At 41.8% G+C, this 27719-nt stretch overlaps 1 protein-coding gene across 1 annotated transcript in view; it reads right to left on the bottom strand.

The window, feature by feature from the left end:
* LOC128653007 (ADP-ribosylation factor-like protein 13B) overlaps positions 1 to 27719 on the bottom strand; it is a gene marked incomplete in the record, with an annotated part of 226677 nt that overhangs the window by 23670 nt on the left and 175288 nt on the right. Inside the window, 1 exon segment of the mRNA XM_053706039.1 lies at positions 10479 to 10707. Within this exon segment, the coding sequence (XP_053562014.1) occupies positions 10479 to 10707 (229 nt within the window).

Here is a 27719-nt window from a genome sequence, read left to right as displayed (position 1 = left end):
TAGGAAATCCGCCTCCCAGTTGTCTACTCCTGGGATGTGAATTGCTGAGAGCTGGCCTTATTATTTTGGTTACTTCCGTCATCGCTAGGGAACTCTTTGTTCCCCCTGATGATTGACGTAAGCTACAGTCGTGATGTTGTCCGACTGAAATCTGATGAATTTGGCCGCAGCTAGTTGAGGCCATGCCTGAAGAGCGTTGAATATCGCCCTCAGTTCCAGAATGTTTATCGGGAGAAGCTTTTCTTCCCGAAACCATAAGCCCTGAGCTTTCAGGGAGTCCCAGACCGCAACAGCCTAACTGACTGGCGTCGGTCGTTACAATGATCCACTCTGGTCTGCGGAAACATATTCCCTGAGACAGGTGATCCTGAGACAACCACCAGAGAAGAGAATCTCTGGTCTCCTGGTCCAACTGAATTTGAGGAGACAAATCTGCATAATCCCCATTCCACTGTCTGAGCATGCATAGTTGCAGTGGTCTGAGGTGTATCCGAGCAAAAGGGACAATGTCCATTGCCGCTACCATTAACCCAATTGTCTCCATGCACTGAGCCACAGATGGCCGGGGAATGGAATGAAGAACTCGGCAAGTAGTTAAGAGTTTTAATTTTCTGACCTCCGTCAGAAATATTTTCATTTCAACCGAGTCTATTAGAGAACCTAGGAAGGGAACCCTTGTGAGAGGGGAAAGAGAACTCTTTTTGATGTTCACCTTCCACCCATGAGACCTCAGAAAGGCCAATACAATCTCCGTGTGAGACTTGGCTCTTTGGAAAGACGGCGCCTGAATTAAGATGTCGTCTAGGTAAGGCGCCACTGCTATGCCCTGCGGTCTTAGAACCGCCAGAAGGGACCCTAGCACCTTTGTGAAAATTCTGGGAGCAGTGGCTAAGCCGAAAGGAAGAGCCACAAACTGGTAATGCTTGTCCAGAAAGGCGAACCTGAGAAACTGGTGATGATCTTTGTGGATAGGAATGTGTAGGTATGCATCCTTTAGATCCACTGTAGTCATATATTGACCTTCCTGGATCATTGGTAAGATTGTCCGAATGGTCTCCATTTTGAATGATGGGACTCTAAGGAATCGGTTTAGAATTTTTAGATCCAGGATGGGTCTGAAAGTTCCCTCTTTTTTGGGAACCACAAACAGGTTTGAGTAAAAACCCAGCCCTTGTTCCACGATTGGAACTGGGTGGATCACTCCCATTGTATGTAGATCTTCTACACAGCGTAAAAACGCCTCTTTCTTTGTCTGATCTGTAGACAGACGAGAAATGTGGAACCTCCCCCTTGGAGGAGAACCCTTGAATTCTAGAAGATATCCCTGGGATACAATATCTAACGCCCAAGGATCGTGTACATCTCTTGCCCAGGCCTGAGCGAAGAGAGAGAGTCTGCCCCCTACTAGATCCGGTCCCGGATCGGGGGTTACCCCTTCATGCTGTCTTGGTAGCAGCTGCAGGCTTTTTGGCCTGTTTCCCCTTATTCCAGCCCTGGTAAGGTTTCCAGGTTGCCTTGGGCTGTGAAGCGTTACCCTCTTGCTTTGCAGCCAGAGAGAATGAAGCGGGGCCGTTCCTGAAATTACGAAAGGAACGAAAATTAGCTTTGTTCTTTGTCTTAAAGGACTTGTCCTGAGGGAGAGCATGGCCTTTTCCCCATGTGATTTCTGAAATAATCTCTTTCAATTCAGGCCCGAAGAGGGTCTTTCCTTTGAAAGGGATGTTCAAAAGCTTGGATTTAGACGACACATTGGCCGACCAGGACTTTAGCCATAGCGCCCTGCGCGCCAAAATGGCGAAACCTGAATTTTTTGCCGCTGACTTAGCTATTTGGAAAGCGGCGTCAGTGATAAAAGAATTAGCTAGCTTTAGAGCCTTAATTCTATCCATAATTTCCTCATATGAGGTCTCCGTCTGGAGCGAGTCTTCCAGCGCCTCAAACCAGAAAGCGGCTGCAGTAGTTACAGGAATAATGCAGGCAATAGGCTGGAGAAGAAAACCTTGTTGAACAAACATTTTCTTAAGTAAACCCTCTAACTTCTTATCCATAGGGTATTTGAAAGCACAACTGTCTTCAATTGGTATGGTTGTGCGTTTAGCAAGTGAAGAAACAGCCCCCTCCACCTTAGGGACCGTCTGCCACGAGTCCTGCACAGGGTCTTAAAAACAGGAGGGGGGAACAAAGGGAACACCTGGTCTATCCCACTCCCTAGTAACGATATCCGCAATCCTCTTAGGGACCGGAAACGCATCCGTGTATACAGGGACCTCTAGGTACTTGTCCATTTTACACAATTTCTCTGGGATTACCAAAGTGTCGCAGTCATCCAGAGTAGCTAATACCTCCCTAAGAAAAATGCGGAGGTGTTCTAGTTTAAATTTAAAAGCGAATGTATCTGAATCTGTCTGAGGAGGAACCCTTCCTGAATCAGAGACTCCTCCCTCAGACATCAAATCCCTCGCTCCCACTTCAGAGAGTTGTGAGGGTATATCGGATACGGCTACCAAAGCGTCAGAATGCTCATAATCTGTTCTTAAAACGGAGCTATCACGCTTTGTAGGTAACACGGGCAGTTTAGATAAGAAGGCTGTAAGAGAATTATCCATGACTGCCGCTAAGTCTTGTAATGTAAAAGGGTTAGAAGCACTAGAGGTACTAGGCGTCGCTTGCGCGGGCGTAACTGGTTGTGACACTTGGGGAGAGGCAGACAGGCTACCCTCGTTACCTTCAGTCTGAGAATCATCTTGGACCACATTCTTAAGTGCAACAATATGATCTTTAAAGTGTATAGACATATCAGTACAAGTGGGACACATTCTGAGAGGGGGTTCCACCATGGCTTCTAAACACATTGAACAAGGATTTTCCTTAGTGTCAGACATGTTTAACAGACTAGTAGTATACACAAACAGTCTTGGAAATCACTTTAATCAAATAAAAAACACAATTTGAAAAAACGTTACTGTGCCTTTAAGAGATAAAAAGAGCACACAATTTTACAAAACAGTGAAAAATGCAGCAATCCTTTTGAAATGTTCACAGTATGTACCTAAAGCCTTAATAAGATTGCACCACAAGTTGCAAAACGATTAACCCCTTAATGCCCAAACCGGAGCAGCCTAAAGCCAACACCCGGTTAAAATTACTACAGCACCTTGCCACAGCCTTGCTGTGGTCCTACCTGTCCTTAGGGATCCGATTTTGGGGAATATAGCTTCTTTAAGGCCCTCAAACAGCAGCAGGACCCTCCATGTGAAGAAGCATGAACTTCTCTCAATTCTAAATGCGCATCTGAGGCGCGAAATTAAGCCCCACCCACTCTACTCCGGAGCTGTGAGGCCTAATAAATCACTCCTAAGTGAATAAAAAACAGCCATGTGGGTAATAACCCCAGAAAGAACCCAAAAGGGCTTTCAAAGTGTCTTGCAAACGATATTTTCCTTAGCTAAACAATCGATTGCCCTGTCAACCAGCATAATCAGCCCTATTATGTAAGCATTCAATTCCTTACTAAGTCTGTGAACATAGCTTACCCTCCCCTCATGGGGATATTGTCAGTCTCTTCTAGCATTATCTCAGTCTTGTCTAGAAATAAATGACTGAACATACCTTATTGCAGTTCACCCTGCAAACTGTTCCCCCATAACTGAAGTTTTCTGGTACTCCTCAGTCCTGTGTGGGAACAGCAGTGGATTTTAGTTACAACAAGCTAAAATCATTTTCCTCTCAGCAGAAATCTTCATCACTTTTCTGCTAGACAGTAAATAGTACAAACCGGTACCATTTAAAATAACAAACTTTTGATTGAAGATAATAAAAAATACAATTCTAACACCACATTCACTTTACCCTCCCGAGAGAGACCCTAGTGCTTAGAGCCGGCAAAGAGAATGACTGGGGGGTGGAGCTAGAGGGGGAGCTATATGGACAGCTCTGCTGTGTGCTCTCTTTGCCACTTCCTGTAGGGAAGGAGAATATCCCACAAGTAAAGGATGAATCCGTGGACTGGATACACCCTTGCAAGAGAAAACTAATTTTTCTTTCAGAATTCAGATAGAGCACACAATTATAAACAAATTTCCATTTTACTTCTATTATAAAATTTACTTTAGTATCTCTTGTTGAAGAAGCTGCATGTACCACCGGGAGCTAGCTAAACACATCTGATGAGCCAATGACAAGAGGCAAATAGGTGCAGCCACTCATCAACAGCTAGCTCTTAGTAGTGCACTGCTGCACCTGAGCTGAACTAGGTATGCATTTAACAAAGGATACCAAGAGAATGAAGCACATTATTTAATAGAAGTAAATTGGAAAGGTTGCATATTCTATCTGAATAATGAAAAAAATTGGGCTTTCATTTCCCTTTAAAAGTAATCTTGCAAATCTGCTGCAATACAGTGCTTCAGATATGTACATGTTCTTGTGCCTATCTAGCTGCTTTTCAACAAAGAATACCAACAGAACAACATAATTTATGTAAGAACTTACCTGATAAATTCATTTCTTTCATATTAGCAAGAGTCCATGAGCTAGTGACGTATGGGATATACATTCCTACCAGGAGGGGCAAAGTTTCCCAAACCTTAAAATGCCTATAAATACACCCCTCACCACACCCACAATTCAGTTTAACGAATAGCCAAGAAGTGGGGTGATAAGAAAAAAGTGCGAAAGCATATAAAATAAGGAATTGGAATAATTGTGCTTTATACAAAAAAATCATAACCACCACAAAAAAGGGCGGGCCTCATGGACTCTTGCTAATATGAAAGAAATGAATTTATCAGGTAAGTTCTTACATAAATTATGTTTTCTTTCATGTAATTAGCAAGAGTCCATGAGCTAGTGACGTATGGGATAATGACTACCCAAGATGTGGATCTTTCCACACAAGAGTCACTAGAGAGGGAGGGATAAAATAAAGACAGCCAATTCCTGCTGAAAATAATCCACACCCAAAATAAAGTTTAATGAAAAACATAAGCAGAAGATTCAAACTGAAACCACTGACAGAAGTACTTTTCTACCAAAAACTGCTTCAGAAGAAGAAAACACATCAAAATGGTAGAATTTAGAAAAAGTATGCAAAGAGGACCAAGTTGCTGCTTTGCAAATCTGATCAATCGAAGCTTCATTCCTAAACGCCCAGGAAGTAGAAACTGAACTAGTAGAATGAACTGTAATCCTTAGAGGCGGAGTTTTACCCGACTCGACATAAGCATGATGAAATAAAGATTTCAACCAAGATGCCAAAGAAATGGCAGAAGCTTTCTGGCCTTTTTTAGAACCGGAAAAGATAACAAATAAACTAGAAGTCTTACGAAAAGACTTAGTAGCTTCAACATAATATTTCAAAGCTCTAACAACATCCAAAGAATGCAACGATTTCTCCCTAGAATTCTTAGGATTAGGACATAATGAAGGAACCACAAATTCTCTACTAATGTTGTTGGAATTCACAACTTTAGGTAAAAAATCAAAAGAAGTTCGCAACACCGCCTTATCCTGATGAAAAATCAGAAAAGGAGACTCACAAGAAAGAGCAGATAATTCAGAAACTCTTCTGGCAGAAGAGATTGCCAAAAGGAACAAAACTTTCCAAGAAAGTAATTTAATGTCCAATGAATGCATAGGTTCAAACGGAGGAACTTGAAGAGCCCCCAGAACCAAATTCAAACTCCAAAGAGGAGAAATTGACTTAATGACAGGTTTTATACGAACCAAAGCTTGTACAAAACAAAGAATATCAGGAAGAATAGCAATCTTTCTATGAAAAAGAACAGAAAGAGCAGAGATTTGACCTTTCAAGGAACTTGCGGACAAACCCTTATCTAAACCATCCTGAAGAAACTGTAAAATTCTCGGTATTCTAAAAGAATGCCAAAAAATGATGAGAAAGACACCAAGAAATATAAGTCTTCCAGACTCTATAATATATCTCTCTAGATACAGATTTACGCGCCTGTAACATAGTATTAATCACAGAGTCAGAGAAACCTCTTTGACCAAGAATCAAGCGTTCAATCTCCATACCTTTAAATTTAAGGATTTCAGATCCTGATGGAAAAAAGGACCTTGCGACAGAAGGTCTGGTCTTAACGGAAGAGTCCACGGTTGGCAAGAGGCCATCCGGACCAGATCCGCATACCAAAACCTGTGAGGCCATGCCGGAGCTACCAGCAGAACAAACGAGCATTCCTTCAGAATCTTGGAGATTACTCTTGGAAGAAAAACTAGAGGCGGAAAGATATAGGCAGGATGATACTTCCAAGGAAGTGAAAAATGCATCCACTGCCTCCGCCCGAGGATCCCGGGATCCGGACAGATACCAGGGAAGTTTCTTGTTTAGATGAGAAGCCAACAGATCTATTTCTGGGAGTTCCCACATTTGAACAATCTGAGGAAATATCTCTGGGTGAAGAGACCATTCGCCCAAGTGCAACGTTTGGCGACTGAGATAATCCGCTTTCCACTTGTCCATACCTGGGATATGAACCGCAGAGATTAGACAGGAGCTGGATTCCGCCCAAACCAAAATTCGAGATACTTCTTTCATAGCCAGAGGACTGTGAGTCCCTCCTTGATGATTGATGTATGCCACAGTTGTGACATTGTCTATCTGAAAACAAATGAACAACTCTCTCTTCAGAAGAGGCCAAGACTGAAGAGCTCTGAAAATTGCACGGGGTTCCAAAATATTGATCGGAAATCTCACCTCCTGAGATTCCCAAACCCCTTGTGCCGTCAGATACCCCCACACAGCTCCCCAACCTGTAAGACTTGCATCTGTTGAGATTATAGTCCAGGTCGGAAGAACAAAGAAGCCCCCTGAACTAAACGATGGTGATCTGTCCACCATGTCAGAGAGTGTCGTAAAATCGGTTTAAAGATATTAATTGAAATATCTTTGAGTAATCCCTGCACCATTGGTTCAGCATACAGAGCTGAAGAGGTCGCATGTGAAAACGAGCAAAGGAGATCGCATCTGATGCAGTAGTCCTAAGACCTAACATTTCCATGCATAAGGCTACCAAAGGGAATGATTGTGACTGAAGGTTTTGACAAGCTGATATCAATGTTAAACTTCTCTTGTCTGACAAGGACAGAGTCATAGACACTGAATCTATCTAGAAACCTAAAAAGGTTACCCTTGTCTGAGGAATCAATGAACTGAATGGTAAATTGATCCTCCAACCATGAACTTGAAGAAACAACACAAGTCGATTCGTATGAGATTCTTCGAAAATGAGAAGACTTAGCAAGTACCAAGATATCGTCCAAATAAGGAAATACCAAAACCCTGGTCTCTGATTACAGAAAGAAGGGCACCGAGAACCTTTGAAAAAAATTCTTGGAACTGAGGCTAGGCCAAACGGTAGAGCCACAAAACTGGTAATGCTTGTCTAAAAAGAGAATCTCAGACACTAAAAGTGATCTGGATGAATCGGAATATGCAGATACACATCCTGTAAATCTATTGTAGACATATAATGCCCTTGCTAAACAAAAGGCAGGATAGTCCTACAGTAACCCTCTTGAATGTTGGTATCCTAACATAACGATTCAATAATGATAGATCCGGAACTGGTCTGAAGGAATTGACCTTCTTTGGTACAATGAAGAGATAAAATAAAACCCCAGCCCCTGTTCCAGAACTGGAACTGGCATAATTACTCCAGCCAACTCTAGATCTGAAACACATTTCAGAAATGCTGAGCCTTTGCTGTGTTAACTGGGACACGGGAAAGAAAAAAAATCTCTTAGCAGGAGGCCTTAACTTGAAGCCAATTCTGTACCTTTCTGAAACAATGTTCTGAAACCAGAGATTGAGAACGGAATTGATCCAAATTTCTTTGAAGAAAACGTAATCTGCCCCATACCAGCTGAGCTGGAATAAGGGCCGCACCTTCATAGGTACTTAGGAGCTGGCTATAGGTTTCTATAAGGCTTGGATATATTCCAAACTGGAAATAGTTTCCAAACTGATACCGCTCCTGAGGATGAAGGATCAGGCTTTTGTTCCTTGTTGTGAGGAAAGGAACGAAAATGATTATTTACCCTGGAAAGAAAGGGAAAGCAAAGTTGACTTAGAAGACATATCAGCATTCCAAGTTTAATCCATAAAGCTTTTCTAGCTAAAATAGCTAGAGACATATACCTGACATCAACTCTAATGATATCAAAAGATGGTATCACCAATAAAATTATTAGCATGTTATAGAATAATAATAATGCTATAAAATTATGATCTGTTACTTGTTGCGCTAAAGTTTCTAACCAAAAAGTTGAAGCTGCAGCAACATCCGCTAAAAATATAGCAGGTCTAAGAAGATTACCTGAACATAAGTAAGCTTTTCTTAGAAAGGATTCAATTTTCCTATCTAAAGGATCCTTAAATGAAGTACTATCTGCCGTAGGAATAGTAGTACATTAGCAGGAGTAGAGACAGCCCCATAACCTTAGGGATTTTTGTCCCAAAAAACTCTAATCTGTCAGATGGCACAGGATATAATTGCTTAAACGTCTAGAAGGAGTAAATAAATTACCCAAATTATTCCATTCCCTGGAAATTACTTCAGAAATAGCATCAGGGAGATTAAACACTTCTGGAATAACTACAGGAGATTTAAAAACCTTATTTAAACGTTTACATTTAGTATCAAGAGGACCAGAATCCTCTATTTCTAATGCAAATAATACTTCTTTAAGTAAAGAACGAATAAATTCCATCTTTAACAAATACAAAGATTTATCAGCATCAACCTCTGAGACAGAAACCTCTGAACCAGAAGAACCATTATCAGTATCAGAATGATGATGTTCATTTAAAAATTCATCTGAAAAAAGAGAAGTTTTAAAAGACTTTTATGTATACTAGAAGGAGAAATAACAGACATAGCCTTCTAAATGGATTTAAAAAGATAAAATCTCTTATGTTATCAGGAACACTCTGAAAATTAGATGTTGACGGAACAGCAACAGGTAATGTAACAGTACTAAAGGAAATTTTATCTGCATTAATAAGTTTGTCATGACATGCAATACAAACAACAGCTGGAGAAACAGATACCAAAAGTTTATAGCAGATACACTTAGCTTGGTAGCTCCAGCACTGGGCAGTGATTTTCCTGAAGTATCTTCTGACTCAGTTGCAACGTGGAACATCTTGCAATATGTAAAAGAAAAAAACAACATATAAAGCAAAATTGATCAAATTCCTTAAATGACAGTTTCAGGAATGGGAAAAAAATGCCAGTGAACAAGCTTCTAGCAACCAGAAGCAATAAATAATGAGACTTAAATAATGTGGAGACAAAAATGACGCCCATATTTTTTAGCGCCAAAAAAGACGCCCACATTATTTGGCGCCTAAATGCTTTTGGCGCCAAAAATGACGCCACATCCGGAACGCCGACATTTTTGACGCAAAAAAACGTCAAAAAATGACGCAACTTCCGGCGACACGTATGACGCCGGAAACAGAAAAAAAATTTTGCGCCAAAAAAGTCCGCGCCAAGAATGACGCAATAAAATGAAGCATTTTCTGCCCCCGCGAGCCTAACAGCCCACAGGGAAAAAGTCAAATTTTTTAAGGTAAGAAAAAAATGATTGAAACAAATGCATTTAACCCAAATATGAAACTGACTGTCTGAAAAATAAGGAATGTTGAACATTCTGAGTCAAGGCAAATAAATGTTTGAATACATATATTTAGAACTTTATAAACAAAGTGCCCAACCATAGCTTAGAGTGTCACAGAAAATAAGATTTACTTACCCCAGGACACTCATCTACATGTTTGTAGAAAGCCAAACCAGTACTGAAACGAGAATCAGCAGAGGTAATGGTATATATATAAGAGTATATCGTCGATCTGAAAAGGGAGGTAAGAGATGAATCTCTACGACCGATAACAGAGAACCTATGAAATAGACCCCGTAGAAGGAGATCACTGCATTCAAATAGGCAATACTCTCCTCACATCCCTCTGACATTCACTGCACGCTGAGAGGAAAACTGGGCTCCAACTTGCTGCGGAGCGCATATCAACGTAGAATCTAGCACAAACTTACTTCACCAGCTCCATTGGAGGCAAAGTTTGTAAAACTGAATTGTGGGTGTGGTGAGGGGTGTATTTATAGGCATTTTAAGGTTTGGGAAACTTTGCCCCTCCTGGTAGGAATGTATATCCCATACGTCACTAGCTCATGGACTCTTGCTAATTACATGAAAGAAATAGCTAATTTGACAACAGGAAACTTTTTTTATATTTTTGTAACTATCCACTATCCAGTTTAATGCCCTTTTAATTATGTGTTTAACTCTATTGTGTGGGGTTATCACACAATGCAATGCACGATTATTGACTGTTTAATATACTGTAAATGTATCACCATTATCTAATCATATGACTGACAAATAAATCTTTACGACTGAACAATGGAATACTATATGAATCTTGAATACCAAAATACCTGAATCTCCCCTACTGGATGACTCCATCATTGTATCTTCCTGCTCTAGCTTCTGTTCTAGAGCATCTTTGTAAGAGTTCAGTAAATCGCCATGACGACTGCTTTGGCTTCCTTCATTTTCTGTCTCCATTTGATCATCTGCCCCTTTAGGTTCAAGCGGCAAATTAATTTCATTTTGTTCATTGCACATGTTTTGTTTCTGTTTTTCTTTCCTGATTTTCTCTTCATTCTAAACGGCATATTACAAAAACAGTATTTTAAAACAATGTAAGGGTATAGGTATTTCAGGTGACATTGTAATGAAGAATAGAACATTGTCAAAAAGCAGCTTTTTTATACTTTTGTTATAAAAAAAAAAGGTTTGAGGCATAATGTACTTAGATTTTGAAAAACTGCATCGAATAAGTAATACAGGAAATAAGCAAATACCCATAAAACACAAAAATACATATAACTTAAAAATAATCTACCTCAAATTTCGCTGTTACAGCCAGGGCCGGATTGGGTTGCCGGGATACCGGGAAAAATCCTGGTGAGCCGCCGGCCGGCAGAGGCTGCTCAGCTGCAATGGAGAGAGAGCAGCAAGCCAAGCAAGCAACTTAGCACGGTTAGCACAGTTGTGTGAGGGAGCACAGCGGCAGTCATAGCCGCCAGCAGTGCTGCACACAGACTGACAGGCTAGGGTGGTAACGAGAGTGTGAGGGATTTGCCTGGCAAAGCAGCGTGACGTTAGCGGTAAGACCTGCTCAGCATTAATCTGCGCCTGACTACAAGTTCTACGCTACTGTGGGCGTGCCGTGTGGATCTTCCTTGCTCTGCAGTGTCTAGGAAGAGACATATGGAGTCTTTCTGAGAGGGAAAGCGTGGCGCGGGGTGGGGATGCCTGGGCTGGCGTCATGTGATTGACGCAGCACTGGATACAGAAGTTTAAGGAAGACCCAGGAAACGTCCGGGCCGGGTTGATGTTGCTTCTGCTTTGAGTTGTAAGCCCCTGGTTCCTTTCCGTGTGTCTGATTAAAATGAAAGAAAAAGGTGAGCATGCAGTATTGGTCATGGGATAGAGGATCGTATATGTCACGGGGCAGGGAATGAAGGAGCCGCAGAGTCAGATCATGTCAGGGAACATACGTCTAGGGAAGGGCATATGCTAAGCTACAGGGGGTACCAAGGGGTCACAGCTAAAGTAATATAAATGCCTTGTTGTAGGAGGTTAAATAATAGTAGTTTGATGTACTTTGATATGGTATCTTTTTATGTGTCTACCAATAAATGTTATGTTTTAAATTTTCACCTGTCCCCTGCCACACTCTTTTTTTATTTAATAACTAATAGAGGTGCCCACTTAAAGGGACATAATACTCATATGCTAAATCACTTGAAACTGATGCAGTATAACTGTAAAAAGCCGACAGGAAAATATCACCTGAGCATCCCTATGTAAAAAGGGAAGATATTTTACCTCACAATCTCCTCAGCTCAGCAGAGTAAGTTCTGTGTAAAAAGTTATACTCAGCTGCTGCCCAGCTGCAGGTAAAAAATAAAATAAGAAATGAACAGCAGCCAATCAGCATCAGTGCTGAGGTCATGAACTCTTTTACTGTGATCTAATGAGATTTCACTTAACTCTCATGAGATTTCATAGTAAACTTCCTTAAACTGAATAGGGAAATAATATGAGTGTGCATGAATGCTCGTTCCTTTCGCTGTCCCAGGACAGAGATACTGATTTGCTGCTTAGAAGTCCTTTACAATGGGATGTGGCTACTGAGGAACTTTAGAGGTAAATTATCTTTTTTTTTTACATAGAGATGTTCAGGTGATATTTTCTAGTCAGCTTTTTACAGCTATGCTGCATCACTTTCAAGTGTTTCAACATTTGGGTATCATGGCCCTTTAAGAAAGTAAGGTATGTTAATACATACTGAGTTTAGGGGAAAGCCAGCAATAGCATAGTTGGCTGGGCGAGAGGGGGTGTGGCTGGGATGGAGTGACTGGGCCGGTCTATACAAATTTCCAGGGCCAATCTGATTTCCAAGTCCGGCCCTGGTTACAACGTCCATCTAGTTTTGCAGAGACACCTTTTTTTTTTTTTTTAAATGGTTTTTATTGAGGTACTAAGGATAGGCATACAAGCATCACAAATAGACAGAGAACATTGAAGTACAATAAATGACAACATTACTTGTCATATTAATATACAATGCCTATATAGAGGCTAACCTTCCCTAACAAACCCAAAAGGCCACTCATGGACCTTAAATGAAAAGGCAAATCTGAAAACAAGGGAAGGTGTAATATGATGGAGGGACCACTTTTGGATCCCACTGTGAATACCTCAGATTTTATATTTTATATTGCTAAGCAATCAGGTAACATACTATAAGTAGCAAGCTGTTACAATATCTAGGGACTCTGTGGAACTACCCATGGGCATAAACAAAGTAATGGTCAATCCAGAGTACTACCATAATTAAAATATAGCTTTTAAATAGGCATTAAACTTTAAAAATTAGTAACCACAAAGACAGAGTACATTAGCTTATTTTGCCAAGCCCCAAATCCACCTTGCCTAAAGGTCTATGCAATTAATAAAAAAAAAATGTAAAAAAAAGGGGGCTAGCCATGAATGAAATAACTGACTTAATCGCTAGATTATGTAACAGGGCTAAGTTGGAGTCATTTAGCAAAGCATCAGAAGTTAGGTCAATCTACGGTAGAAGAGCAAACTGGGAGACAAAATGTGACGGTATTAAAGGAGGGTCATGCATAGGTGAGCTTTTCTATGGAGTCAGTACAACATATTAAAAGACTTTATAAAGTTCAACCCTAAGTCTATTAGAACACGGTGTCTACTATCTAAAGCTATCATATTAATCCCCTATGATCTAAGCAGTAGATATGATGAGCATGCCTTTACTGTCCCGCCGCTGACAGTTCGGCCTTGGGGAAATGAGTCATACGAGTAAGAATTACAAACTTAGAATGGCTACAAGGTTAGGAGAGTTAACGCCAAGATAAGAGGTCTATTAAAATGTATATGCAAATAATTTTGAGAAGCCTCTGGTGTTCTGAATTGCTCATAACTAGCACCAAAAGGCCATGTATATAAGGGTATTGTCTTCTTCATGACTAACCTCTATAATGGTATAGCTAAGTTGATATGCAGACCTTTAACCTACTTAGCAAATTATTTACTCTAGTCTCCAGCATTGCAATTAAACACAAGCCCTAAACAGCAGGGCAAGTAAATGAACAGAATATGCATGCATAATCCTGTATAATACATTTTTCACCATTCACACATCTAGGCAATATTTAACATCTGTTCTCTGTGGTTAATGGGTATAGAACAATATATAGCCTTTCAGGAAAAAGTAAAATTATCATACAAGCTGCGTAAACATTGTGAATAAGCAAGACAGCAAACCAAATAAACTGCTATTATATATAGAGGGGGGGGAGGAGATGCGTACAAATACGGAGATAGCCAAAGTTACAGAAACTGACCCAACCTAGAGTGTAATATTTGTTGTAGTATCCAAACAATTACAGTTCCTCAAAACTCAGGCTTAGGAGCTGCCATTATAGTTCTTGCATGTTAAATTTGGACCAAAAAATTAAACCTAGTTATAGAGTAAAATGTTCCATAACGGGTGTGGTTATATAGGAGCAGTTCCAGCGTTCAACTGCAAGCAACTCAAGAGATATTAGAACACTTCTCTAGCATAGTCTTCCGTATCTCTGTTGCGCACATGAGCTTTGAATCATCATCCTATGCCGGAACGCTTTAATAGTCTGGTTCTATCGGTGCTTTTTCCCAGGGTAAGACAGCGTCTCTGTACAATAAATCGGATCTCCACACAGATCGCTGCTAGGTTTGCTGCAGGCTCCCAGTTTTTTGGCAGGCAGAAAGGGATTAGGTTGTACAGCTCCTTCCCTGGTAGGCTTAAGAAACTAGTAGGACTCCCGGCATTGTAGGTATCCATGGTGTGGACCGAGGCCTCGGCGCTCCCCGGCCTCAGCTCACTGCAGCTGTCTTCGTCTATGTACGCTCCGGACATCTCCATCTCCTGAGGGTCCGGCTCTGTGTATTGCAGGTAGCAAAGGTTCTCTGCATGCGTCTGAGGTTGAAATTGCAAATCTCCCCTAACCCCCTCTGTAGCCATGGGAGGATCGTGGGTAGGAAGTCCGTTAAGGCCAAAGCACTGATCCACTATGTGATGCAGCTTAAGGAAATGCTCCTCCAGGAGCACAAAGATTGCTTCTTGGATGTGTTGCATGGTGAATATAAGGTTCCACAAAGTTCATAGTTAGTACCTGGTTGCGATTCAGCACATATACAGTGCCGCGTAACGACAGGGTAGAAGTGTTCCCTGCCGGGGGGTATGGAGGAGGTCAAGGCCTCCAAGTAGCTCCGAGCACTGATGCTAGCAGCGATTTTGTCAATATCTATCACATTCGATGCTCTGTTAGTATTGGGCTTCAGATCTGTATAACATTTGTATGGATGTTGCCATTATATGGTGATATTATAAAAGTTCTTCTAAAAAGCTGGAGCAGCATGCAGAGGTGCGACCAAACATAGCCACTGCCCGGAAGTTCCCCGAGACGCCTTTTTAAATGGGTAGAGTGCATCCCCATCAGCGAAATAGAATATGTAAAAGAACCGCCCATGAAGTTCCCATGAGTGTGTTCATATGAGTGTGCACATGTGCAAAGCATCCCTATCTGTCTTTTCATACATTGTGGAATGAAGATCACTTTTATAGCAGCACAGCTGTATGTCACCGCCTCACAGAGCGGTCACCTTGTAACTTTTCTGGTACTGCAGGTTGTGCTTACGCTTATGACTATGTGTCTTTATGTGAATAAAGGAACATTCTTAATATGATGGATGGTGCGGCTCTACTATTGCTACTATTGATCCTGATTTATACAGTAATTAGGTGAGCATGCACATCCTACAAGAGATTTTGAGTGCTGGATTACTGTGTTATACTGCAGACTGTGCATAAGCTTATACACAGCTCAGCACAGCTCTCACACCAGCAGTGATGCCATCAGGAGTTCCCCACAAACATGCGAAGGAGCGAGCAGGATACTGTAAGTATAGAACTTACAAACATATACAGTTTCTACTCAATATTATAAAATGGAACTAAGATACAAATGAATCGGTTGCTAAACAAATATGGAAACAAAATGATACTGTCGCTTTAACTAAGGGTTTTAAATGTAATATATGAGCATGAGTTGTGCCTGCCCTACTAATGCTTGCTGGCTGATAGGAACTTGCTGCTAACTCTACCTGTCATCCAATGAGCACTGAGAGGATACACCTGTCAGCCAATAAGCATTAATAGGAATCACATACTGGATTCTGTACAGTTTTCGAGTACAATGCTTCTTTTTTCTTATATATATATTTTTATTAGAGTTTATAATACAAAACAAGGGAAAAAAAGACACAAGAAATACACATACATAAGCAGCCAATAGAAAATCACAATTACATCATCTTCTTCAGCAAGATAACAGAATAAATAAAAAAGATCTTGAACAGATTTAGATACAGGTATCCATGGCAGTCAGAAACTTGATCCCAATTATATAGTAAGAGCTCTTTGAATACAGTATCAACAGAATTTGCATTCAATTATATAGTTAAGTCAAAGGAGAGAAAAAAAAATCTGTTCAATTCTCCTCTCTCCCCCTTAGCCATACAGGCTAGGTAAGTCTCCTCTTAGCATAGCCTCCTCTAGGTATATCGAACCTCAGAAAGGGGAACATTATTAGGGTTTGACTTTTTGGGAGATAATTAATGGCATCCATTTGGGAAAAACATGAATTATGCTTACCTGAATTTAATTTCCATGGAGGGGAGGAGAGTCTACGGCTTCATTCATTATTGTTGGGAAGAACCTGGCCACCAGGAGGAGGCAAAGACACCCCAGCCAAAGGCTTAAATACCTCCCCCACTTCCCTCATCCCCCAGTCATTCTGCGAAGGGAACAAGGAACAGTAGGAGAAATATCAAGGTATAAATGGTGCCAGAAGATAAATTAAATTTAGGTCCGCCCATCAGAGATACGGGGGGAGCCGTGGACTCTCCTCCCCTCGATGAAAATGAAATTATCAGGTAAGCATAATTTATGTTTTCCATCTAAAGCGGAGGAGAGTCCACGGCTTCATTCATTACTGTTGGGAACATATACCCAAGCTCTAGAGGACACTGAATGAAACCGGGAGGGAAAAAGCAGACCCTAATCTGAGGGCACCACAGCCTGCATAACATTTCTCCCAAAAACAGCTTACACAGAAGCAAAAACGTCAAATTTGTAAAACTTTGTAAAAGTGTGTAAGGAGGACCAGGTAGCCGCCTTACAAAATTTGCTCCATAGAGGCCTCATTCTTGAAGGCCCAAGACGAAGCCACAGCTCTAGTTGAATGAGCCGTGATCCTCTGAGGAGGCTTATGTCCCGCTGTCTCATAGGCCAAGCGAATCAAGCTCCTCAACCAAAAGGACAAAGAAGTAGAAGAGGCTTTCTGCCCCTTGCGCTTCCCTGAATACACCACAAAAAGTAATGTAGACTGTCTGAAATCCTTCGTAGCCTGAAGATAGAACTTCTGGGCACGAACCACATCCAGATTATGAAGTAACCTCTCCTTAGAAGAAAAAGGGTTAGGACACAAAGAAGGAACCACTATTTCCTGATTAATGTTACGGTTAGACACCACCTTGGGAAGAAACCCCAAACCAGTGCGAAGCACAGCTTTATCTGAAAAACCAGATAAGGCGGCTCACATTGCAAGGCAGCCAGTTCAGATACTTTGCGTGCCGATGCAATGGCCAACAGGAAGAGAACCTTCCAGGACATAATCTTATTGTCAATGGAATGCATATGCTCAAACGGAACCCTCTGCAAAACCTTAAGGACCAAGTTTAAGCTCCATGGGGGAGCAGTCTGTCTAAAGACAGGCCTGATTCTAGACAGAGCCTGAACAAAGGATTGGATGTCAGGGAGCTTGGCGAGCCTCCTATGCAACAAGACTGATAATGCCAAAATCTGTCCCTTTAAGGAACAAGCTGCAAGACCCTTCTCCAAACTGTCTTGGAGAAAGGACAAAATCCTGGATACCTTCATCTTATGCCAAGGATATCTATGCTTTTCACACCAGTACAAGTAAGTCCTACACACCTTATGGTAGATGCGACAAGTGACTGGCTTCCTTGCCTGAATAAGAGTATCAATTATACTTTCCGAAAAGCCTCTCTTGGCCAAGACTAGGCGTTCAATTTCCACGCAGTCAGCCTCAGAGAATCGAGATTTTGATGTTGAAAGGGGCCCTGTTCCAGCAGATCCCTGCGACAGGGTAACCTCCATGGCGGAGAGGATGTCATCCCCACCAGATCCACAAACCACGTGCTCCGCGGCCACGATGGAGCAATCAGAATGGCCGAAGCTCGCTCCTGTTTGATGCGTGCCACTACACGAGGTAGACGTGGTAACGGTGGAATGTAAGCTAGGCTGAACCCCCAAGGCACCGTTAAGGCATATATTAACTCTGCCTGGGGATCCCTGGACCTCAACCCGTATCGGGGTAGCTTGCAATTGAGTCTAGACGCCATGAGATCTATCTCCGGCATTCCCCACCTGAGACAAATCTCCGCAAACACTTCGGGGTGAAGAGACCATTCCCCCGGATGGAAGGATTGACTGCTGATAAATTCTGCTTCCCAGTTATCCACACCTGGAATGTGAATCGCTGAGAGCGAGCAGCTGTGGGACTCCGCCCACTCCAAGATCCGAGACACCTCACTTATAGCTAGGGAACTCCTCGTACCCCCCTGGTGGTTGATGTAAGCAACCGAGGTAATGTTGTCGGTCTGAAATCTGATGAAGCTGAATGACCCCAGAAGAGGCCATGCCTTCAAAGCATTGTAGATTACCCGGAGTTCCAGAATATTTATTGTAAGGAGAGACTCCTCCCGGGACCATTTTACTTGTGCCATCCTGGCACCCCAAACAGCTCCCATACCTGCCAGACTCGCGTCCGTGGTGACAATCTCCCAGGACGGCCTCAAGAAGGATGTCACCATGGACAGTTGAAACAAAGTAGCACAAACACAGCACTCACTAACTGCACAGCATGGAGCAGGCTTACCAAGCCCAGTGTAAACATAGAAAAAGCAGAGATACTGCAGCTGGTGCAAAGTCCACAACCTTTATTGTGCAAAGGGGGATACAAAACAGCAACGTTTCGGGCACACAATCAGCCCTTTTTCAAGCTTGGACAGTTGCTCTGGACGGATCCACCATGGGAGGGAGATCCGAGTCCGAGCATCCATGTATATCTGCTGTGATAGATCTGAATGATCGTCGTTCCACTGTCTCAACATGCACAATTAAAGAGGTCTGAGATGGAACCTTGTGAATGGAATGACATCTATCCTGGAAACCATGAGTCCGATCACCCCCATACACTGAGCCACCAAGGGGCTTGCGGAGGACTGAAGGGCAAGACAAGAGGACACAATCTTCCTGCATCGACGGTCTGTAAAAATTTTTTTAATGGACAGAGTCTATTATCATACCCAGGAACTCCACCCTGTTGCTGGGAATCAGGGAACTCTTTCCTGAGTTGATCTTCCAACCGTGAGATTGGAGTAAAAGAAGAGCCCTCGAATGATCCTCTGCAAGACTGAGTGACGGCGCCTGGACTAGGATGTCGTCCAGATAGGGCACCACAGCAATGCCTCTGGCCACTGCAAGTAGCGCCCCCCAGAACCTTCGTGAAGACTCTCTGGGCCGTCGACAGACCAAAAGGAAGGGCCACAAACTGGAAGTGTTGGTCCAGAAACTCGAATCTCAGGAACTTGAAGTGGTCTCTGTGGATTGGCACATAAAGGTAAGCATCCTTCAAGTCTATGGTTGTCATGAACTGTCCCTCTTGAACTAGGGGCAGAATAGAACACTCAGAAACTTGTTTAAACACTTTAGGTCCAGAATCAGGGCGCACCGTGCCCTCCTTCTTTGGAACCACAAAAAGATTTGAATAGTACCCTAGACCCCTTTCTGCGTGGGGTACTGGTACTATGACACCTAGAGAGGAGAGATCTCTCACACATTCAAAAAAGGTTCCGGTCTTGAAGACAGGTTTGATAGGAGGAATCTGCCCCTGGGCGGATGGGATCTGAACCCTATCCTGTAGCCCTGGGCGACAACGTCCAGAACCCAAGGATCCTGAATGTCCTGCAACCATGCTTCTGAGAAGAGAGATAATCAGCCCCCTACTTGGTCCAGAGACTGGTCAGGGGCAGCCCCTTAAAGTCGATTTTGCCTCGGCGGGCTTCTTGCTCTGCTTAGACTTGTTCCAACAATGAGACAAGTTCCCTTGGACTGGTCTGCTTTCGCAGCGGGCTGCTGGCACTGGGCCTTGTCCGCATGAAAGGGACGAAAAGTAGATCCTTTAGGCTTAGCCTTCTTATCCTGCGGTAGGAAATCTCCCTTGCCTCCCGTAACCGTGGATATGATCGAATCTGGACCGAACAGAATCTTTCCTTGAAAAGGCAGGGGCAACAGCCTCGACTTAGAGGTCATATCCGCAGACCAAGACCACAGAGCCCTGCGAGCTAAAACGGAAAAACCTGACACCTTAGCGTTCAGGCGAATAATTTGCATATTGGCATCACATATGAAAGAATTGGCGATCTTCAGCGCTGTAATCTTGTCCTGTATCTCGCCGATGGAAGTCTCCCCCTCGACCATTTCACACAGGGGTTCACACCAATATGTTGTAGCTCCGGCAACCATGGCTACAGCCGCTGCCGGCTGAAAAACAAACCCTGTGTGTTGAAACATTTTCCTTAACATGTTTTCCATGGGTTCTTTAAACGACAAACTATCCTCCAGGGGAATAGTTGTCCGCTTCGTGAGCTTAGAGATAGCACCATCCACCTTAGGGACAGTACCCCACCGCTCCAGCTAAGAGTCTGGGACAGGGAACAGTTTCTTAAAGGAAGAGAAAGGGGAAAAGGAAGACCCTAATAGCTCCCATTCATTCTTAATAATATTTGCCATCTTAACAGGAACCGGGAAGGCCTGAGGAACCACCCTGTCCTCATATACCTTATCAAGCTTAGGAATCGCAGGTTCTTCTGGAAGTTTCAGTTCCGGAACCTCCAGAGTAGCAAGCACTTGCCTCAGCAAAAAGCGCAAATTTTCGATCCTAAACCTTAAGTCAGGCTCCTCCGCCGCCGGAGGTTTAGATGACACGGACTCCGACCCAGAAGGAGTTGACATCATCATCATATAATGCCTCCGAAATTTCCACAGGTGTAGACAACCCCTGGGCCAGGCCGCCATGATACGCCCTACGCTTGCACTTTGCAGAATGTGGTAAGGCATGGATCACTTTTGATACCGCTGTTTGCAGTTGATCCATAAAATCTGACGGCCAATGAATCTCTCCCACAGGTTTAATGGTTGGACCCTGGGGCGCTGCATGTGCAATAGGAGATGGATGCAGGGAACGCATCTCATGGGACGGGGACCCCTCAGAGGTGGACGGCTCAGTAGTACTAGACATCCGTTTGCTCTTAGATGCCGTAACTTTATTAAGGCATGTGGAACATAGTTGAGCAGGCTGATCTATCAGAGCCTCCTCACAATAAACACAGGAATGAGACCTAGTTAAAGAGGGCAAGCCCTCTAACGAGTCAGAGTCCTCCATAGCTTGCGCTGATATTAAGGACTAGATTAACTTAATAATTAGGCACCTTTATAACCTCCATTGGCTGGGGCACTCACCACCTCCTATGACCCGGACTACAGAAACCTGTTTTGTCTCATGCGCTGCTGATCAACAGAGGAAGATAGATAGCCACACCAGGTCACATGGAGTGCCCGGCAGGAACCGCCCCTGCCTAAGGAGAAAAAGCGCCAAAAAAGTACCACGCCATTCCCCTGTAAGTCACCTGAAAGTTCCACACATTCCCAGAGTCTCATCTGGCACATAACGCAGCAATGACACAATAAACAATATAATGTATAAACCCCCCTGTTAAATAATTCCCTTTCCAGGAATATTAACCCTTGATTCTTTAAAGATAAAAGGCATCACGTTGTGACCTTGTCTTCCATGTTATCATTATGTAATAAAAATGAAACTATCTTAAGAGAATCTACACCGTGGAACAGGAACACAGCCCTTCAAGTGTGATAGGTTAGTAGCCTCGCTCATAACATGGACTTGAGTGTAAAAAGCACACAGCGAAACTCGTCAAGGCTGATTGCTTGTGGAGCTGTTAATATGAGTCGGGATGGGTTCGCAGAAAGACTCTCCCTGCATCTCCGGACTCCAACTTTCACCCAGCCTCTCACTGAGAGACTGACAGGACTACTTAAAACTCCAGTCCCATTCCGAAGAGTACTACCCTCCATAAGAAACCACTTTGATCTTCGGCACTTCTCTGCCGTCGTCCTGTGATGAAAGGCAAAGAATGACTGGGGATGAGGAAAGTGGGGGAGGTATTTAAGTCTTTGGCTGGGGTGTCTTTGCCTCCTCCTGGTGGCCAGGTTCTTAATTCCCAACAGTAATGAATGAAGCCTTGGACTCTCCTCCCCTTTAGATGGAAAAAGCATTTAATTTTTTATTCTGAATTAATAGCTGTGTCATATTGATCAAGAGTCATTTGACTTAACAATAATTGCTTGAATTCAGCAAGTTGTGGACTTTTCTTAGAAATCCATTGTTTCAAGATTAAGTTCCTGCCTGTTAAAATTATGATATTTAAGAAATTACTGTTAATTGCTTTATTAGAGTTGTTAAGTAATAGAAATATGTGAACATCTTGTACCTTGAATGAAATTACACAGTTTTTTGAACCAACAATTGATTTTATACCAGAATTTTTTAATTTTGAGGCATTTCCAATAACAGTGATATATATCTGCCGCAGGGAACCTGCACTTGCTACAGAAACTTAGCAATCTTTTCTCCCATTTAGATTTTATAAATGGTGTAATGTATATTTTATTCAATATTTTCATGTGCAATTCTCTCCTTGCTATAGAGATAGTAATTTTGTCAACTAAAGTGAAACTGCTTTTAATTGCTTCTACTTGGGGGGTTGCACATCTAAACTGCCAATTGTTTGAGACTCTGAGTAAATTATCAATGCCCTGATAATTCTTAATAGTTCTGTAGATGGTAGAAATAGCTCTTTTCCCGATTTTATAAAGATTGATAATAGGAACCATGTGATTCCAGGCCTGACTGTTAGCCCGATTTTTAACCAATTCCACAAGGTAATGGCGTATCTGTAAATAAGCACAAAATTGCTTATATTATATTGTATATTAAAGGGATAAGAACCCCCCCAAAAAATCTATTTTTTAAAACATCAAATAACACCTATTAGCCAATTTTTATCGTTTACCTGAAAATTGGACCTGAAAATATAAGTTCTGCCAAACCCTTCTTTTACTTCATTATGCTGTCTAATTACAGCGTTCTACCTAGGTAGAACTATGATGGCTTCCCGCATGTGCAGTACATTAAGTTAAGGCAACGCATGCGCATATTTATCTTCTCTCCTGGAGTTTCAGCTGCCGCGTCATCATCACCTTGCTCCCGACGAAGAGGCACTGGACATAGGAGTGGAGCACCAGAGCACTCAAGCCCGGGCGACGCTTTGGGTGTTGCATGTTTTACTTTTTGACCCCCATTCAATTGCTCAGATTGACATCTGGAAGTCAATGCAAGCTACCTAAAACAGCAGCTAGATTATGAGTAGCAAACACGATGTGCCTGATAAGAGCAGGTACACAAAAATAGAGGACTGGGTGACAATATTTCATGGCGCATGCGAGTGCCCACACATTAGATTGCGCATGCCGAGATTGAGGAAAAACTGTTATTTAAATATACTAATTAAGGGATCAGTGCTGAAGCGCCATTGAAGGAAGGGATGGCATACATTATGTGTAACTACAGCCTACAATTATGGGCGGTCGTTAGGGCCTTTAACAAGGGAAATTAAATGTGTGATAATATATTTTTTAGAACGTTACAAAAGTTAATATTTCTAACCCTTTAAATTCTCCTTTGAGATTGTTAAATAATTTGCAACTTGAGTCATTATCTTGCAGTTGGGACATGTATACCAAGCCCTTCTCTTCCAAGATTTTAAATTCTAAAATCTAAGGCGTAAGGAAATATAGGCATATAATAATCTAATTCAGTGATCCAGCCAAGCACAAAACTTTCCTATACAGACCCAGTTATAGATTTCTAAATCAGGGAGAGCTAGCCCTCCTTAGTCTCATGGAAGTGTCAATCTATTAAAAGCCAAAGCGTTTCTCTTTTTGTTCTATAGAAACTCTGTACAGATCTGTCTGAAAAATACAAGATCTTTCCTAGTGATAAATAAAGGAATACTTTGCATAATAAAGAATTTTAGGGAATATCATCATCTTTATTTGATTAATTTTACCAGACAGAGAAAGAGGAAATTTTGACAAGTTAAGCAAATCTTTTTTAATTTCAACCCATAATGGTGCATAGTTTAAGATGTACCATTCATTGGGGTTCCAGCATATTTTGATACCCAGATATCTAAAACAGTTGCTTGCTACTGAGAAAGGACTCTTTTGTAAACTATCTTTATGCTTATACAACACAATATTTCAGACTTGCTTTGGTTGACCCTGTACCCAGAAAAGCAACCAAAATCATCCTCAGTTTGCAGGATAATTGGGATATTTTTTTTTGAGTCTTTAAGGAAAATCAGTAAGTCATCTGCGTACAAGGACAACCCGACTTTAATATGACCTATTTGTTTTCCTTCTAATTATCTTCTAAGAAGTATTGTCAGAGGTTCAATTGGAAAATTAAATAAATAGAGTGAGAGGGGGCAGCCCTGTCTGGTCCCTTTTTGGAGGGAGATATAAGAAGTAGAAAGTCTGTTAACTATAATAGAAGCTTGAGAATTATTGTAGATCAACTAAAACAAATTTAAGAAGGGGCCATTAAGGCAAAATTTCCCTAAAGTAAAGATAAAATGATCCCATGTGACCGTTTCGAAAGCTTTTTCCGCGTCTAGAGCCAACATGGAGAAATCTGTTGTTAGATTAGTTCTCCATTTTTGCAATTTTTCCCAAAAAACATAATTTATGTAAGAACTTACCTGATAAATTCATTTCTTTCATATTAGCAAGAGTCCATGAGCTAGTGACGTATGGGATATACATTCCTACCAGGAGGGGCAAAGTTTCCCAAACCTCAAAATGCCTACAAATACACCCCTCACCACACCCACAAATCAGTTTAACGAATAGCCAAGAAGTGGGGTGATAAGAAAAAAGTGCGAAAGCATAAAAAATAAGGAATTGGAATAATTGTGCTTTATACAAAAAAATCATAACCACCACAAAAAGGGTGGGCCTCATGGACTCTTGCTAATATGAAAGAAATGAATTTATCAGGTAAGTTCTTACATAAATTATGTTTTCTTTCATGTAATTAGCAAGAGTCCATGAGCTAGTGACGTATGAGATAATGACTACCCAAGATGTGGATCTTCCACGCAAGAGTCACTAGAGAGGGAGGGATAAAATAAAGACAGCCAATTCCGCTGAAAAATAATCCACACCCAAAATAATTTAAATTTTATAATGAAAAAAACTGAAAATATAAGCAGAAGATTCAAACTGAAACAGCTGCCTGAAGTACTTTTCTACCAAAAACAGCTTCAGAAGAAGAAAACACATCAAAATGGTAGAATTTAGTAAAAGTATGCAAAGAAGACCAAGTTGCTGCTTTGCAAATCTGATCAACCGAAGCTTCATTCCTAAACGCCCAGGAAGTAGAAACTGACCTAGTAGAATGAGCTGTAATCCTTTGAGGCGGAGTTTTACCCGAGTCGACATAAGCATGATGGATTAAAGATTTCAACCAAGATGCCAAAGAAATGGCAGAGGCCTTCTGACCTTTCCTAGAACCGGAAACGATAACAAATAGACTAGAAGTCTTTCGAAAAGTCTTAGTAGCTTCAACATAATATTTCAAAGCTCTAACTACATCCAAAGAATGCAATGATTTCTCCTTAGAATTCTTAGGATTATTACATAATGAAGGAACCACAATTTCTCTACTAATGTTGTTGGAATTCACAACCTTAGGTAAAAATTCAAAAGAAGTTCGCAACACCGCCTTATCCTGGTGAAAAATCAGAAAAGGAGATTCACAAGAAAGAGCAGATAATTCAGAAACTCTTCTAGCAGAAGAGATGGCCAAAAGGAACAAAACTTTCCGAGAAAGTAATTTAATGTCCAATGAATGCATAGGTTCAAATGGAGGAGCTTGAAGAGCCCCCAGAACCAAATTCAAACTCCAAGGAGGAGAAATTGACTTAATGACAGGTTTTATATGAACCAAAGCTTGTACAAAACAATGAATATCAGGAAGAATAGCAATCTTTCTGTGAAAAAGAACAGAAAGAGCAGAGATTTGTCCTTTCAAGGAACTTGCGGACAAACCTTTATCTAAACCATCCTGAAGAAACTGTAAAATTCTCGGAATTCTAAAAGAATGCCAGGAAAAATGATGAGAAAGACACCAAGAAATATAAGTCTTCCAGACTCTATAATATATCTCCCTAGATACAGATTTACGAGCCTGTAACATAGTATTAATCACAGAGTCAGAGAAACCTCTTTGACTAAGAATCAAGCGTTCAATCTCCATACCTTTAAATTTAAGGATTTGAGATCCTGATGGATAAAAGGACCTTGTGACAGAAGGTCTGGTCTTAACGGAAGAGTCCACGGTCGGCAAGAAGCCATCCGGACAAGATCCGCATACCAAAACCTGTGAGGCCATGCTGGAGCTACCAGCAGAACAAACGAGCATTCCTTCAGAATCTTGGAGATCACTCTTGGAAGAAGAACTAGAGGCGGAAAGATATAGGCAGGATGATACTTCCAAGGAAGTGACAATGCATCCACTGCTTCCGCTTGAGGATCCCTGGATCTGGACAGATACCTGGGAAGTTTCTTGTTTAGATGAGAGGCCATCAGATCTATTTCTGGAAGTCCCCACATTTGAACAATCTGAAGAAATACCTCTGGGTGAAGAGACCATTCGCCCGGATGCAACGTTTGGCGACTGAGATAATCTGCTTCCCAATTGTCTATACCTGGGATATGAACCGCAGAAACTAGACAGGAGCTGGATTCCGCCCAAACCAGAATTCGAGATACTTCTTTCATAGCTAGAGGACTGTGAGTCCCTCCTTGATGATTGATGTATGCCACAGTTGTGACATTGTCTGTCTGAAAACAAATGAACGATTCTCTCTTCAGAAGAGGCCAAGAGCTCTGAAAATTGCACGGAGTTCCAAAATATTGATCGGTAATCTCACCTCCTGAGATTCCCAAACCCCTTGTGCCATCAGAGACCCCCACACAGCTCCCCAACCTGTAAGACTTTCATCTGTTGAAATTACAGTCCAGGTCGGAAGAACAAAAGAAGCCCCCTGAACTAAACAATGGTGATCTGTCCACCACGTCAGAGAGTGTCGTACAATCGGTTTTAAAGATATTATTTGAGATATCTTTGTGTAATCCCTGCACCATTGGTTCAGCATACAGAGCTGAAGAGGTCGCATGTGAAAACGAGCAAAGGGGATCGCGTCCGATGCAGCAGTCATAAGACCTAGAATTTCCATGCATAAGGCTACCGAAGGGAATGATTGTGACTGAAGGTTTCGACAAGCTGATATCAATTTTAGACGTCTCTTGTCTGTCAAAGATAGAGTCATGGACACTGAATCTATCTGGAAACCCAAAAAGGTTACCCTTGTCTGAGGAATCAATGAACTTTTTGGTAAATTGATCCTCCAACCATGATCTTGAAGAAACAACACAAGTCGATTCGTATGAGATTCTGCTAAATGTAAAGACTGAGCAAGTACCAAGATATCGTCCAAATAAGGAAATACCACAATACCCTGTTCTCTGATTACAGACAGAAGGGCACCGAGAACCTTTGTAAAAATTCTTGGAGCTGTTGCTAGGCCAAACGGCAGAGCCACAAACTGGTAATGCTTGTCTAGGAAAGAGAATCTCAGAAACTGATAGTGATCTGGATGAATCGGAATATGCAGATATGCATCCTGTAAATCTATTGTAGACATATAATGCCCTTGCTGAACAAAAGGCAGGATAGTCCTTACAG

This window comes from Bombina bombina, chromosome 3 (assembly GCF_027579735.1).
Source record: "Bombina bombina isolate aBomBom1 chromosome 3, aBomBom1.pri, whole genome shotgun sequence".
Lineage (NCBI taxonomy): Eukaryota > Metazoa > Chordata > Amphibia > Anura > Bombinatoridae > Bombina > Bombina bombina.
The sequence above is the reverse complement of the archived record's forward strand: the minus strand, read 5'-3'. Positions and strand labels throughout refer to the sequence as shown.